General features: G+C 45.6%; 1 protein-coding gene across 1 annotated transcript in view; it reads right to left on the minus strand.

Moving 5' to 3' along the window:
• Nucleotides 1-2,136: 2,136 nt before the first annotated feature.
• SRPK2 (SRSF protein kinase 2) overlaps nucleotides 2,137-13,432 on the minus strand; it is a 157,697-nt gene continuing 146,401 nt past the window's right edge. The window contains 4 exon segments of the mRNA XM_086609666.1: nucleotides 2,137-2,341; nucleotides 8,489-8,581; nucleotides 9,012-9,104; nucleotides 9,806-9,875. Coding sequence (XP_086465792.1) covers nucleotides 2,157-2,341; nucleotides 8,489-8,581; nucleotides 9,012-9,104; nucleotides 9,806-9,875 — 441 coding nt within the window. The 3' untranslated portion in view covers nucleotides 2,137-2,156.

The raw sequence follows: 13,432 nt of genomic DNA on the forward strand, positions 1-13,432 counted from the left end.
ACACAGGCACCTTGCGTGGTTTCCAGCTGAACTGGCACTTCAGCCAAACGCTGATACTTTCTGTGTATCCAAGAACAAGCTCCTACTGAGCTGCAGTGACTAGGCACTACCAGGGGGTAGCCCGGGGATGAAGCCACGCGTAACTTTTACCTCTAGCTCTGCAGTCCATTGCAGCATCCTCCTCCTCCTCACTGGTGTCATCCCTGTGGCCATTAAAAGCAGTTCCGGTGTGAAATACGTGGGGAGCGGAGGCTGAAGGCACTTGGTCCTGAAGCCCAACTGCTCAGGGCCTCAGCACCTGGGCAAGTTTCTCCGACCCCTGCGTGTGTGCCGCGCTCTGGGGTGGCTTTGCAGTTTCTTTGGATGAGCGGCTGCACCGGCGTACTGGGGACCAGGTAACCGTTTGCTTGTTTACAGTAGTTGGATGCCTCGTACAAAATAAACACTTTCCGGGTTTTGTCACGTTTCACCAAGCAACCACGTACTTACAAAGGCCCTCGTGCCACGAATACCCTCCAGGCGGCTCCAACACACACCAGGTGACATATTTTACACATGGACGCAGAAAGCTGCTTTTCCCTTTGGCCAGGCTAAAACACTTCCCTCCCCTTAACCCCCCACGTGCCACGGACCTCCAGCGAACAAAGGGTTGGAGTCACGGCTAGCAAAGATTCCAATGACCAGCACACTGTCTGAAAAAACAAAACACTTTAATTAGACAACTGCAAGCACCTCAAACAACTGGTTATTGTTACAGCATGGGGCTATCTTCTCACAATCTAGTTATTGCAAAGGCATGTGGATAAGTTTCATATGGACAAAGTCAAGAAAAAGTGGCACCGTCGTCACATGAAGATCGGAAGTAAACTTACATTCATCCCACTGACTTCTAAAAGAGGCAAAACACACCTCTGTACTGTACATTCTAACATCTGTATTGCCTATAAGCTTCAGCCTATGCAGCTTTTTTTTTTTTATTTTCCTAGGAAACGTCACTGTTGCGTGCAACTTACTCACAACAGGTAATGGTATGTCTAGTGATGGGGAAAAATAAAGCTAGTGCAATTTGGTTTGGAAACCTGTAAAGCTATGAATGGAATAAGCATGACCTGGCTGCTCGGATTATTTTACCCACTGCAGCTGTATCCTTCCTCAACTGACTCCAAGCACACGCTTTTGTTATAAAAGATCAGTAATTCTACACAGAGAGTGGTTCAACTCATGCTCGGCTTTTAATTTTTTCTTTCTTAAGGTATAGTACAACTTACAGTGCTTATTATAAAAAGGCAACACCATATGGTACCATGTCTTCACTATCACATTGTAAGGGAAATTGCTATCTTTCTTTTCTTAAAAGCACTTAAAATAGGCAAAAGTTCTAAAAGGGAGTGCTAAATGATAATGCATACTTTATTCGAAAGAAGTCTCGCCTTCCTTTAAAGTGCCGTTTGGGGAATGAAATCCTGTAAACCAGAGCCACTTTGTTTAAAATCCAATGAACGGGAACTGCTACAGAATAGAAAGTTCACACCATTCCTTGAAGCAGTTCGAAGTCCACTACATGCAATTGGTTTGCCATAAAGCTCTCTAAAACTGAGTTGCTTTACTCTGGAATGGAGTCCCCAGTCCCATATTTAAATGGAAATAAACATTTACAGGGTGCATTTACATAGACTATAATACAAGAATGACGTCCCTTTGCCAGAAGATAAAATTGTACAATTCCTCACTCTGCTCCGACTTGATAAATTTCTTAACGCTCGTAAAATATAATATGCATCAGCTAAAATATTTTTTTTTTCATAAATAGTTACAAAACTTGCCAAAACACATGGGGGGGAAGTTTCCTTTGTTCAAAAACCTGACATCTGAATGCCACACAACACAAGAAACAATGCTTAAAGACACGTTACGTGTTTTCTGAAGAAAGTGGGTGAGTAAACTACTAGCTGAAGACAAAAAGACTACCCTTCCCCAAGAACACAGTGCACGAAAAGCAAAATGTCAAACAGTACCTCAAGCAAAATAAAGGTCTGAGGATTGAAGCCAGCTCACGTGTGATCCTGCTAAAGAATTTGTGACAGTCACCATTTAGGTCCGATGCATTGGAAAGTGGATGCTGGCTTTTTTTTTTTTTTAACAGCTGGGAGATTCTGCTAAGAATTCAGCCACGGATGCCTAAGGCATTCTCCAGCTGAAGCACGTTTTTCTGGGACCATTTCTAGCATGGGGATCAGGAAATCTGTAAACTGTGCAGCATCTTCGTGAGGCCAACCATACTTCTCCACAAGCACATCAAAAAGACTCCAAGGTTTCAGCTTGGTAATGTGTCGGAGTTCCCCTGCAAACAGAAATATTACTGGTGTTAGAAAAATGCCTCATTATCCCTGGTAGCGACTAATCCCTGTTTGGTTTTTCTCCCACTCAGCATTCCCAGCACCTTGGCCAGGCTGAGAATCGTTGTTTAGGAAGGGCAGCACATTGCAAGCTTGCTTGAGGTCCTCAAAGGAGATGCGTGTCCAATGTCAAAGCCAAGAAATCATTCCTACAACAAACCGTGCGTTACACCTGGACTCTGCTGTATGCATAATTTCGTTTTTTTCCTGCTGGGTTCTGTATCCCACGCACAAAGGCACTCACATTCACACACCGCTCATGCTGTGGGCAAAAAAACCTCGGGCCTTTCCTTCCCAGTCAGCCAGTGAACCCAAATCCTACAAAAACCACTCCAATCCTAAAACGGAGGTCTTGGCAGCACAGGTCACCACCTTCCTTCGTGGCGTGTGCCCACAAAGCAGCAGAGCAGCGACTCGGTCAGACCAGGTCAAGCACAGAGGTTTGGCACTCAGAGATTCTGCTCCATCTCCCAGGCAAACACACCCAAGATTCTTGGTCTGAGTCCTTCCTGAGAAGAAGGAAGCACCTGCTCCTGCCTGTATCTCCTTCAACCCACCGCCAACGCAAATGATGGCAGCAGCTGCAGGACTTGAGTTCCATCAAAGAGGGGGCATGTGGCCAACCTGGGAACATGTTTCAGAGCAAAACGAAGGAGGCAAGAACCCTTCTGCCATTCAAACCAGTAATATTCTCTGGTTTATATGTCTATCCACAGGTCACCTGGCATGATGGGGAAGAAAGACTCCTCTAGCTGCTTCCTGCTCCTGCATTGCCATCTCCCTTCTTCCCAGGCATATATCTGAGCCAGGCATCTCATCATCCATGAGATGCTACAAAAAGCACTTTGGAGACCCCTGTGGTGATGCTGCCATGAGCCCTGAACTGCTGAGGAGTGTGATGGGCTCTCACCCAATACTGGAAGGTGAACATGACTCACCCATAGCTTGACAAGCACATTACAGCATCTGGTATGGGGGCACACAGGCCGTACTATTTTTAGAAAAAGTGGTTTGGCAACTTGATTGTTGTCCCTCGCTGTAATCTACTGCCCATAAAATGCCACCACACATCAGCTGACAGGTCTGAGTTTCTGTCCATCCCTGTAGCTACACAAGTTCCAGGGCAGGAGAAGAAACCTGTGTTTTCAGACTGCCCCTGAAAGTCTCACCATCTGAACGCAACAGATCAGAACTGCCACGGGCCCAGCAGGACACGCTGCTGCAGAAGGCTCTAGGCAGGGTGCAACACTTCAAAAAGCAGCTCTCTGGGTGCTATCACAAAGACCCAAAAAAAAAAAGTAAGCAAACGGTCGATCACTTGCAAGAAAATGAGAACAGACCTGCTGGTAATAGAAAGTCAAGATGTGCTGCCCACAGTTCGCCCACTGTCCTCTCTCCTTTCCATCTCCCAGGACAGGAGGGGTGCTGAGAGAGGGAGGCATGAAAGCAGAAGGTGTGTCTGGCTGCTTTATGTCTGCACATTTACAGCACAAGTGTGTCCCATCACCACCTGCGAGTCAAACCAAAACAGGCTCTGCTGTGGGCCCACACTGACCCATGGCAAGAACGTACAAAGAGGACAGCACACCTTGGAGGAGTGCGTTCGCTTCCGGGCTCGCTCTCGGCACTTGAAAATCTTTGTGCAATGCTGCAATTCAAGTGCTGAAAATGTTACGCTTTTGAAGGTTTCCAAAAGCGCGTACTGGTGACTACTAACAAGAACAGGTAGTAAACCTTCTAATACGAGCGCAGAAACTCAAGTATTGCCAAAAAGCCACAGAAAACAGTGACTTGTCATTGACTGCAAGCAGCAACAGGCTAAAACCCCACCCCACAGAGGCTGTGTCCACAGCTGTTCCAGCTTACAGCACTGCAAGGGCTGCCACAGTCACTCACCAAACCAGGCTCACTCTGGGGCAGTGTGTGTGTTTACCTGCAGCACTGTCTTCACCTTTGTATTCAAATGATGTCATTTTAAGCATCTTTCCTCCCTCAGGTTGTATGAAGTCAGACTGCAAGATGAGGCTCCTGGTAACTGTGGAAGCTGAGCTCATGCTGTTTGAACACTTGTCTTATTCTGAAAAGTAGAGGTTGAAATACCCAAGCTAAGAGCAGCACACCCGGGCAGCACAGCGTTCTGAGTGGTTTGCTGCTGAGGAACAAACTATTTTAGCGCTATGGGTTGACGTTTTCTGCGAAAAATTCTGTGAAGACAGTAAAAGCGTTTAAGGAGATGGGATAAAGTAAAAGTTGTCTGGGTGGGTGCCAAGAATTAAATTAGTGCTTCAGTTTTCAGTAAAGATCATGATACTGACCATGGAATCCAAATAGGGTAAGTAAAAGGCAGTTTACACAACTGAGGTGGATGACAAACTCCAATAATTAATTAATTAATGTGGCGGGTCCATCTCATTGCCATCCTAAAGCACTGGAGAGCACAGGAAATGGAGATGTCTGGCAACACGCATTTTCTCTAGTTCATGAAGTTTGCACCATGTAGGTGGAGGGCAGCAAGGCAGTACCTGTACTTAAGGGAGAAATGAAAAGCACCGGCCACCGCTCTGACACCGTCAGTGTTCACAGCATTAAAATGATTTTTCAGAGAAACACTAAAAATGTAAGTGAAAACTTCCTAACAGAAGCCCTTGATTTAGATTTTTGATAGTGAAGCACACAGGAAATATCCACAGAGGACAAGGGAGTTGTCAGAACCCCTATCGCCAAAGTGGAGGCAGCAATGGACCTTCTGAAAAATGGAATGTTAAATCAGAAGGAAATTACTAAAGAAATTTTTAAAGGACCTGGGGGGGAGATCCTATTTAAAGCTTTCTCTGCTGACCATAATATAAAAACCCAGAGCTGGTCTAGGAAATTTGTCAAAGACAAATTTAAGGTACGTCACCAGGCAAGAGGAGGACGGATTATTGAACAGTAAGGAATGGATGACGTGAAGGACTGGGGAAGCAGCAGTGGGATATAATCTGCTACTCCGTATTTTGAGGACATGCTCCTGAGAACTAATGCAAGAACTGCTGGTGAGGCCCTACAGTACAGTAAATGGAAGCGAGGGAGGTGGAGAAGAGCCCTCTCCTTTCCTTCCAGGATGTTAAATAAGCAGCAGTCCTTTTCCTTGTTACAAACTCCAACGGGCAAAGCCAGTACCTCGCCAGCATCTCGCACAGGTTTAGCTCACAAGGGCTAGCAAATACCAGAAGACAAAAGGAACCACAGTCTAGAGAAAACAAGAGGGGTTAAAGTTTTAGTGCCAAAATGCATTCATCATTTTGCAGACAAAATAGTTTCCATGAGGCATTGGAGAAATAGAGTTATTACTGGCCTCAATCAAGACGAGATCCTATAAAAAGTATGTGAGCATTTGTGTCAGAGTGACTAAGAAGTAACTTACAAATGCTCTTCCCTTTTTAAACGCCCTCTCCTGTTTGAATGTCACAAACTGCTTCAGGCAATTACTGAGAAGAAGGGACTCAATCCTGTACACTCGTTAGTCGATGATAACATCCTTCCTTTTGTGTCTGTGACTACAGTGAACAATTCAAATGCTTATAGCTTCCCTCTGAGGTTCAACTTGCTTATGGACACAAGCAGCACCCAAATCATCATTCCTTGATTTTCACCCAAGGCTGATGTTTTCCAAACAGGAGCCTACAGTTAGATTCCCAAGCCTGCCTTTACCCCACAGCATGACGTTTTTGGAAGACATCAGGCCTGTGCCACACAGCCTCTGATCTCAAGCACCCAGGTCACAAGCAGATGAGCACAAAACGCAGTGACTTGCTGGCCAACTATGAAGCCTATCATTCTCTGCCAGCCCATGAGATGCAAACCCCTCCTCCCAGGGGCACCAGAGAGGCTGGCAGTACTGGGCGGTGAGGGAAAAGGAAACGGTATCTCATCCTCGATTCAATGAAAAATCTCAAATGAGCAAACAGTCTACAAAATATTTCCGTTTTCCTAAATTGTGGTAGTCAAGTAACTGGTATTATCTGAAAACGCAGCTTGGGCCATTGCACCTTCATCTTGCATTTGAGACTTTCTGTTTTCAGCAGAACAGCTTCCACAGCAAACTTGCACTTCCGTTCTGTGTGGGTGAACCAGGTCTTTTAAAGTGCTTAAATCCCACCCAGAGCCACAGCAGGCGATGCCTCTGAGGAACTCAACTGAAGTTCGGGCCCTAGAGGACAACAGCGACGCTTGGTAGTGGAAGATGCTCATGGAAGCAAGTGAAACCCTCCATGGGAATTATACAAAGCACCCTCTTTGTGTGCCACAAACACCCCTGTCATTATGTAACTGTTGGGTCATTTTAAGGTTCTGTGATGTCCAAAGAAAATGCCAACCCATCTGGTATAAATAAAAATCAAGACCATGAGATATGCTTTAAGGGGGGCCGGGCGGGGGGGTTCTTTCTCATTCAGTACCTGCCTCTGCGAGTGGCCACAGAAGGAGAAGGGAGGGAGGGCAGGGGAGCCTTTCTGCGGGCCCTGCCGGGGGGTGCTGCAGGGTACCTCCTGCCCAGCCCTTTTACTGCTTTATACATTTCCAGACCTGTTGGCCCTGAGTTTGTTCACCTCAGTTAACCTGAGATTGTTTCTGAGCCTGCTGATACAGTCGCTGTCTCCAGCCCCCGGGCAGCAGGCTCCTGAAGCTCCCTGCCTGCTGTGTAGGGAAGCCACCCCCTGCAAGTTTCACTGAGTGTCCCCCGGCTCTCACGCATGGGGTGCTGATCAACAACAGCACTGTTTTCAGCTTATCCACTACTTTTCCATTTTGTAAACCTTTATTATTTCTCCAGTAACCTTCTAACCACAGTATAAGCCCCAGGCATTTTAGACTCCCTCACATGGCAGTTGCTGTGTCTCCTTGATCATCGCCCTGTGTTTAAGGACACTACCTCCTCCTCAAGGCAATGATGGCATGCAGAGGTCCCTGCCCTACCAGAAATATCCACGCACAGAACAAGTGGCTCTTATGTAAGGGGAGGAAGAATCACTGGATTGTCTCCTGTCTCATGACCTCAACCTCCTACAGCACAGCACCGCTGCCTTGGTCCCCCCGGCCCCCCCCATGCCCGACACAGCTGGTGGGCTGGCCGGCTGGCCGGCGTGGGCCCTGCCGACCAGCTGCGTGCTCAGGCACATGGAGTCACGGGCAAGAAGGAAGCTGCAGTGCTGTTCAGCAAGAAGGGCGCTCGCCAGCTGCGGACAACTATCCCAGATGTTCCTCCACCATGTAATAAGATGCTCCTGACATACTCTGTCCCGTGATGCAACACAGTGCTGTCTCATACACGGTGGGGACAACAGACACTTGAAGCATCACCACATTCCTTGACGTGTCAAAAATCTGTCTTTAGAGCAGTCGGAGCAAAGGCAAAACACAAAAAGATAAAAGAACTGTAAGGCCCAGTGCGTTTGCTCAGATTAATCACTTTCTTGTAGCAATTGACCAGGGGTAACCCCCAACAGGGGGGCTGCACTTCCGTGCAACGCCAAACACAGCTACGTCATCGCCTGTGGCTGTGGCACTCGGGAATTACAGAGACTCGGAGTGTTTGAAGTGAGACAGCGTGTGCACAGCAGAGCAGCGTTCTCCATCGCTCTCTCCGAGTGACCTGTCCCGCACACTCTCTCCTCAGGGAGGCTCCGTGTGAGGACTGACTGCACGCAGCTGGGTCTATTGGTCAGGTATTCCCTTTCCACCTCGGTTATTCCTTATCAGTAGCATCTGCTGGACCGTTATATAAGATCAAAAGGAGCTGACAGATGATTTTCCACCAGCTTACAAGCTATGCATCACTTGATTCCTTACACTGACACGAACACTGGACAACAGGTTCACACAGACATTTGTTAACACTCACACTTTGCTGAGTACATCCCAAAATGAATTTCAAATGAAATATTGAATACTGCAAATTGTGGCTTTCCTCAGAAAGCCAAGTTTACACCAAAATTCTTCTTTAATAAGAGCTCGCCGTTTAAACGGATCTATTTCTTCAGTACCCATAAATGAACATACTCTCCTTTTGGATAGTATTATGCTTATAATTAGTGTTGCATAAATACCGTTACCTTTTTTGGTGAAAAACTCCTTGGAATATTTCCCCAACATAGCGTATTTTCGAGGGATTTTTCCCAGCAGTTCAATGATCAATGCTATGTGGTCTGCATTGGAGAACATTGCCAGCAAAACAGAAACATACAACAGTTTAATCAGTACGTTGCATGCACACACTAACACTGGCCCGGTACAGACAGAAATAGATTGATCCTGGTAAAAAAGACACGTGCACACTGCTCAGTGGCTAATTTGGAAAGATGCTTTCAGCAAAACTTCATTCTCAAAACAATGTTTGAGTATCAGCTGCTACAAACAAGTTTTGTATTTATTTAATATGTATCAATAGTTATTTTTCAGAAAGTTTAGCTAAAAAAAAATAATTTTGTCCCAGATTCCTGTGTACTTTTTTTTTTTCAAAAATAAATTTTGTTGTGTGATTTCAGGAAATGCTCCTCAGCAGGACATACTACAACCAGCAACAGCAATTCCACTTCTGTCTGCATCACGGCACCTTTCAAAAAGAAGAGGTACTACCTCTGCGATTGAAGAATTCCCGAGAATATTTTCCAGATAGAGCAAAGTGCCTTGGGATATTGCCTAGCAGCTCTATGATGTGTGCTATGTGGTCTATGAGGGAGAGAAAAAAAGGATACGGGAGTGGAAGGGGCAGGGAAAGGATGGGATAAAAAAGAAGAGGAAAGAAACTGGAATTAGTAAAAAATCAGAAATAGTTTCAAATCAACAATGTTTGCAGCAAATCCATGCAGAGGTTTCCAGGATCAGCAGAGCTCTGGCATCATTAGTAGCATTTAGGAACAATGAATGATGCCCACATTACCACTGCAAAGAGCACTTACAAGCAAACAAGCATGAAAATGGACAGGTATACAGATGGAAGCAGGAGTTAATTTTGATTTTAAAAAAAATTAGTAATTGCCTAATTCAAATAAAAATACACAATACAAACATTATTTCAGTGTCACTCTCAGAAATACTATAAAGTTCAAATTTGTAGTTTCTTTTCTAAATTAAAACGTTGTTATTCTCAATCAGGTTTCCACACATATGCAATCTTACAAGAAGGGCAGTTTAATTCCTTCAGGCAGTTGTTAAGTAGATGAGTATCTGCAGAAGGGAGTGTTTGCCCACCCACTGCTAGTGATGGAACTTAAAACTAAAAAGAAAAAGATTGTATTTATATTCTGAAAACAATCTGTATAAACAGTTTACTCAAATACAAAACTTAACCCCACTGTAAGCTCTCTGGAAATTTAGGAAGAGTGTGAAAATACACAGAAGCACATATTAATATCCCAAAAGATTCATACCTTCATCCCTGGAATAGTCTTCACCAGAGTGTGGTTCAAACAAATAATCTCCAGTCGCTAGCTCAAAAGCCTACAACATAACAGACATATATGGGTATTTTCAGAAATACCGTTTTCAATCTTAAGATGTCAGCAAAACATCACGACTATCTCAGAGCCACGAGGGAATGAACATTCAAAGCTAAAGGCCTACACGTGGATCTGAGGCTGAGGAGAGGCCACTTACCTGGGGACCATCATTCCTGCAGCGCAACGACAGCATGAACCCCGGCTCTGGAGAGAGCCTCTGGCTGGGGTGAGCGTACCCCGTCAGGGCGAGAGGCTGGAGGGTGGGCAACAGGCTGCGCACGCCCGAACACTGGGTGTTTGTGCCTACTTAGCCAGGACGAGCGAAGGAGACGGACACAGAGTGTGGAACTGCGGTCCCTCCCCAGCCAGCAACCCCCGGAGCAACGCCGGCTGACCAGGGAGTATTTCGGTCCTGGTCCACAGCTCAGCCCCGGTGCCCGGTGGCAGGAGGCGGCAAACAGCATCCGGCTGCGGAGGAAGCGGTTCTGAACAGATGGGCTGCACGGGGTGAAGGGGCATGGTGCAAGCTGACCTTAACCGCGTGTTAACAGACTGATGTGCTGTCTGATGATCGTGTTACACGTGTCAGTTCATCAGGCTGAGAGAGAGGTTTTTCTAAATATACAGATAAACAGCGACGCTTGCATCTGAAGGCTAATTATCTGTCAGAGATTGCATGTTGGGGACTGAAATAAAAAAGTCTGAATCAGAAATAAAATCCATTTATAATTCCAGTTAATCACTTGAAATTAGAAAACAGGGCAAGTTTCCTTAATGACTCAACCCAGAACAGTTTTTAAAATGTTTTTGTTGAATCAGAAGTCAAAGTAAACACTGCAATCACGGGGTGAAACACAGACTGACATTGATGTAGGAATCCAGAGCAGACACTACGGTCACAGAATCACAGAATGGTTTGAGTTGGAAGGGACCTTAAAGATCATCTAGTTCCAACCCTCCTGCCATAGGCAGGAACGCCTTCCACTGGATCAGATGGCTCAAAGCCTCATCCAACCTGGCCTTGAACACTTCCAGGGATGGGGCATCCACAACTTCTCTGGGCAACCTGTTCCACTGCCTCACCACCCTCAGAGGGAAGAAGTTCTTCCTTAGATCTCCGGAATTCTACCCTCTTTCAGTTTAAATCCATTGCCCCTTGTCTTATCAACACACCCTTGTAAAAAGTCCCTCTCCAGCTTTCCTGTAGGCCCCATTTAGGTACTGGAAGGCTGCTAGAAGGTCTTCCCAGACCGTTCTGTTCTCCAGGCTGAACAACTCCAACTCTCTTAGCCTGTCTTCATAGAAGAGGTGCTCCAGCCCTCAGATCCTTTGCGGCCCACCTCTGGACCCGCTCCAACAGATCCTTGTCCTTCTCATCTTGGGGGCCCCAGAGCTGAATGCAATAATCCAGGTGGGGTCTCATGAGAGCAGAGGGGAAGAATCCTCTTCCTCAACCTGCTGGCCCACTTCTTTTCATGTACCAGGATACGGTTGGCTTTCTGGGCTGCCAGAGCACATTGTCGGCTCATGCTGAGCTTCTCATCAACCAACACTCCCAAGTCCTCCTCAGGGCTGCTCTCAATCCTTTCTCCACGCAGCCTGTACTTGTGCTTGGGATTGCCTCGTCCCATGTGCAGGACCTTGCACTTGGCCTTGTTGAACTTCATGAGGTTCTCACAGTTCCACCTCTCCAGCCTCTCAAGGTCCCTCTGGATGGCATCCCTTCCCTCAAGTGTGTCAACCACACCACACAGCTTGGTGTCGTCAGCAAACTTGCTGAGGGTGCACTCGATCCCACTGTCCATGTCTCCAACAAAGATGTTAAATAGCACTGGCCCCAGTACTGACCCCTCAGGAACACCACTCGTCACTGGTCTCCACTTGGACATTGAGCAACTCTGAGTGCGACCAACCAGCCAATTCCTTATCCACTGAGTGGTCCATTCGTCAAATCCATGTCTCTCCAATTTAGAGACAAGGATGTCGTGCGAGACAGTGTAAAATGCTTTGGACAGGTCCAGGTGGATGACGTCAGTTGCTCTTCCCTATCCACGAAGGCTGTAACCTCATTGTAGAAGGCCACTGAATTTGTCAGGCACGACTTGCCCTTAGTGAAGCCGTGTTGGCTGTCACAAACCACCTCCTTATTTTCCATGTGCCTTAGCACAGTTTCCAGGAGCATCTACTCCACGATCTTGCCAGGCACAGCATGCTGTCTGATGATTGATGATGACTGATCCCTTCAGGCCATCTCAATGCTTTGACAGGATGCTAACCTTATTTTAGGTCAGGACAAAACTTAGTTTCTCTACAGCTGTAATGCATATTAAAAGCCACAAAGTGCTGAAATAACTATGAGAGCATGGATTCACCCAGCCTAATTTGTTAAACTATTCTTTCTCATCACCAATTACCCAAGCAGCCACAGGAATCTAATTATTTCCAGGTGGTTTAAATATCAAACTATGTTCCATCTCCAAGACCAGAGAAAACATCTGATCTGGAAAATCATTCCAAAAATCAGGCAGAACTGCCTGGCACAGGTCTAGAAGGCTATTTCACTCTGTCAGAACATTTTACTACAAAATATTTGTCTCCTGAAAATACACACTCTTCTGTTCCAATTCATAATTCAGAGTTGTTAAACCACCTGTAAATTTAGGCTATTTATGGGCACTTGGCTTTTTCAAGCTGTGAACTGCAGTATCATCCAAGTGGGCTACAGCCAAAATAATTCATTGCAATCACACACAGCAGCCAAGAAAGCAAGAATGTCCCTTGTTGATACTTCTGAAGGTTCTACAAACAGGCATTTAATTTCTAAAGTCACTATCACTAATAAACAGTCATTCACTTTTTTTCGTATTCTACTGTCAAGATTGAGAGTTTTCATTTTACAGCTTAAAAAAAAACAACTCTGAAGGACTTCATAAACCACCAGGTATTTCAACTGACAAAATTTTTAAGAGTAGCCAGAAGAGACCACTGGTAGGGATCTCTAAACACAACATGGAGAATAATGTTATTCTCTTGAGATGAGACTGAAGCCCCAGGTGTCTCCTCTGTATCTCACGGGAAGATATTCACTGGAAGAGTCAGCCCAGCCTTCCTAGGAGAAAACATGCTCATGGGGCTGATTTCTGAGGACATTAAGAGACTCATCACTATTTAACACAGATTCCTGGAGAACAACGAAAGTGTAGTTGAATTTAGCCATGAAGGTAGACTCCAAAAGAATACAGCTTCTGTCCCCAAAAAATTAAGTATTAACAGCTTGATACATCTGTGTGGGGCTAAAAAGATTAAAATGAAAAAACTGTAAAAAATGTTCCCAGAGAAGTACGTATACCACTGCGATACACTGAATTTTAGATCTGTTTGTATATAGTAAAAGCTGCAGGGTCTCATAGATTCGGGATATTTATACCACTCTTTTGCTGAAGAGAAACTAAAGCTTTTCAAAATGCTGCTGCTGCTGCTTTTTTCCTTTTTGTACAGCTTTGACTCCATGCCCAGCATGGCTGGAGCTGCAGCATCTCAGATATTCGATTTCCTGAC

This window comes from Tauraco erythrolophus, chromosome 4 (assembly GCF_009769465.1).
Source record: "Tauraco erythrolophus isolate bTauEry1 chromosome 4, bTauEry1.pri, whole genome shotgun sequence".
Classification (NCBI taxonomy): Eukaryota; Metazoa; Chordata; class Aves; order Musophagiformes; family Musophagidae; genus Tauraco; species Tauraco erythrolophus.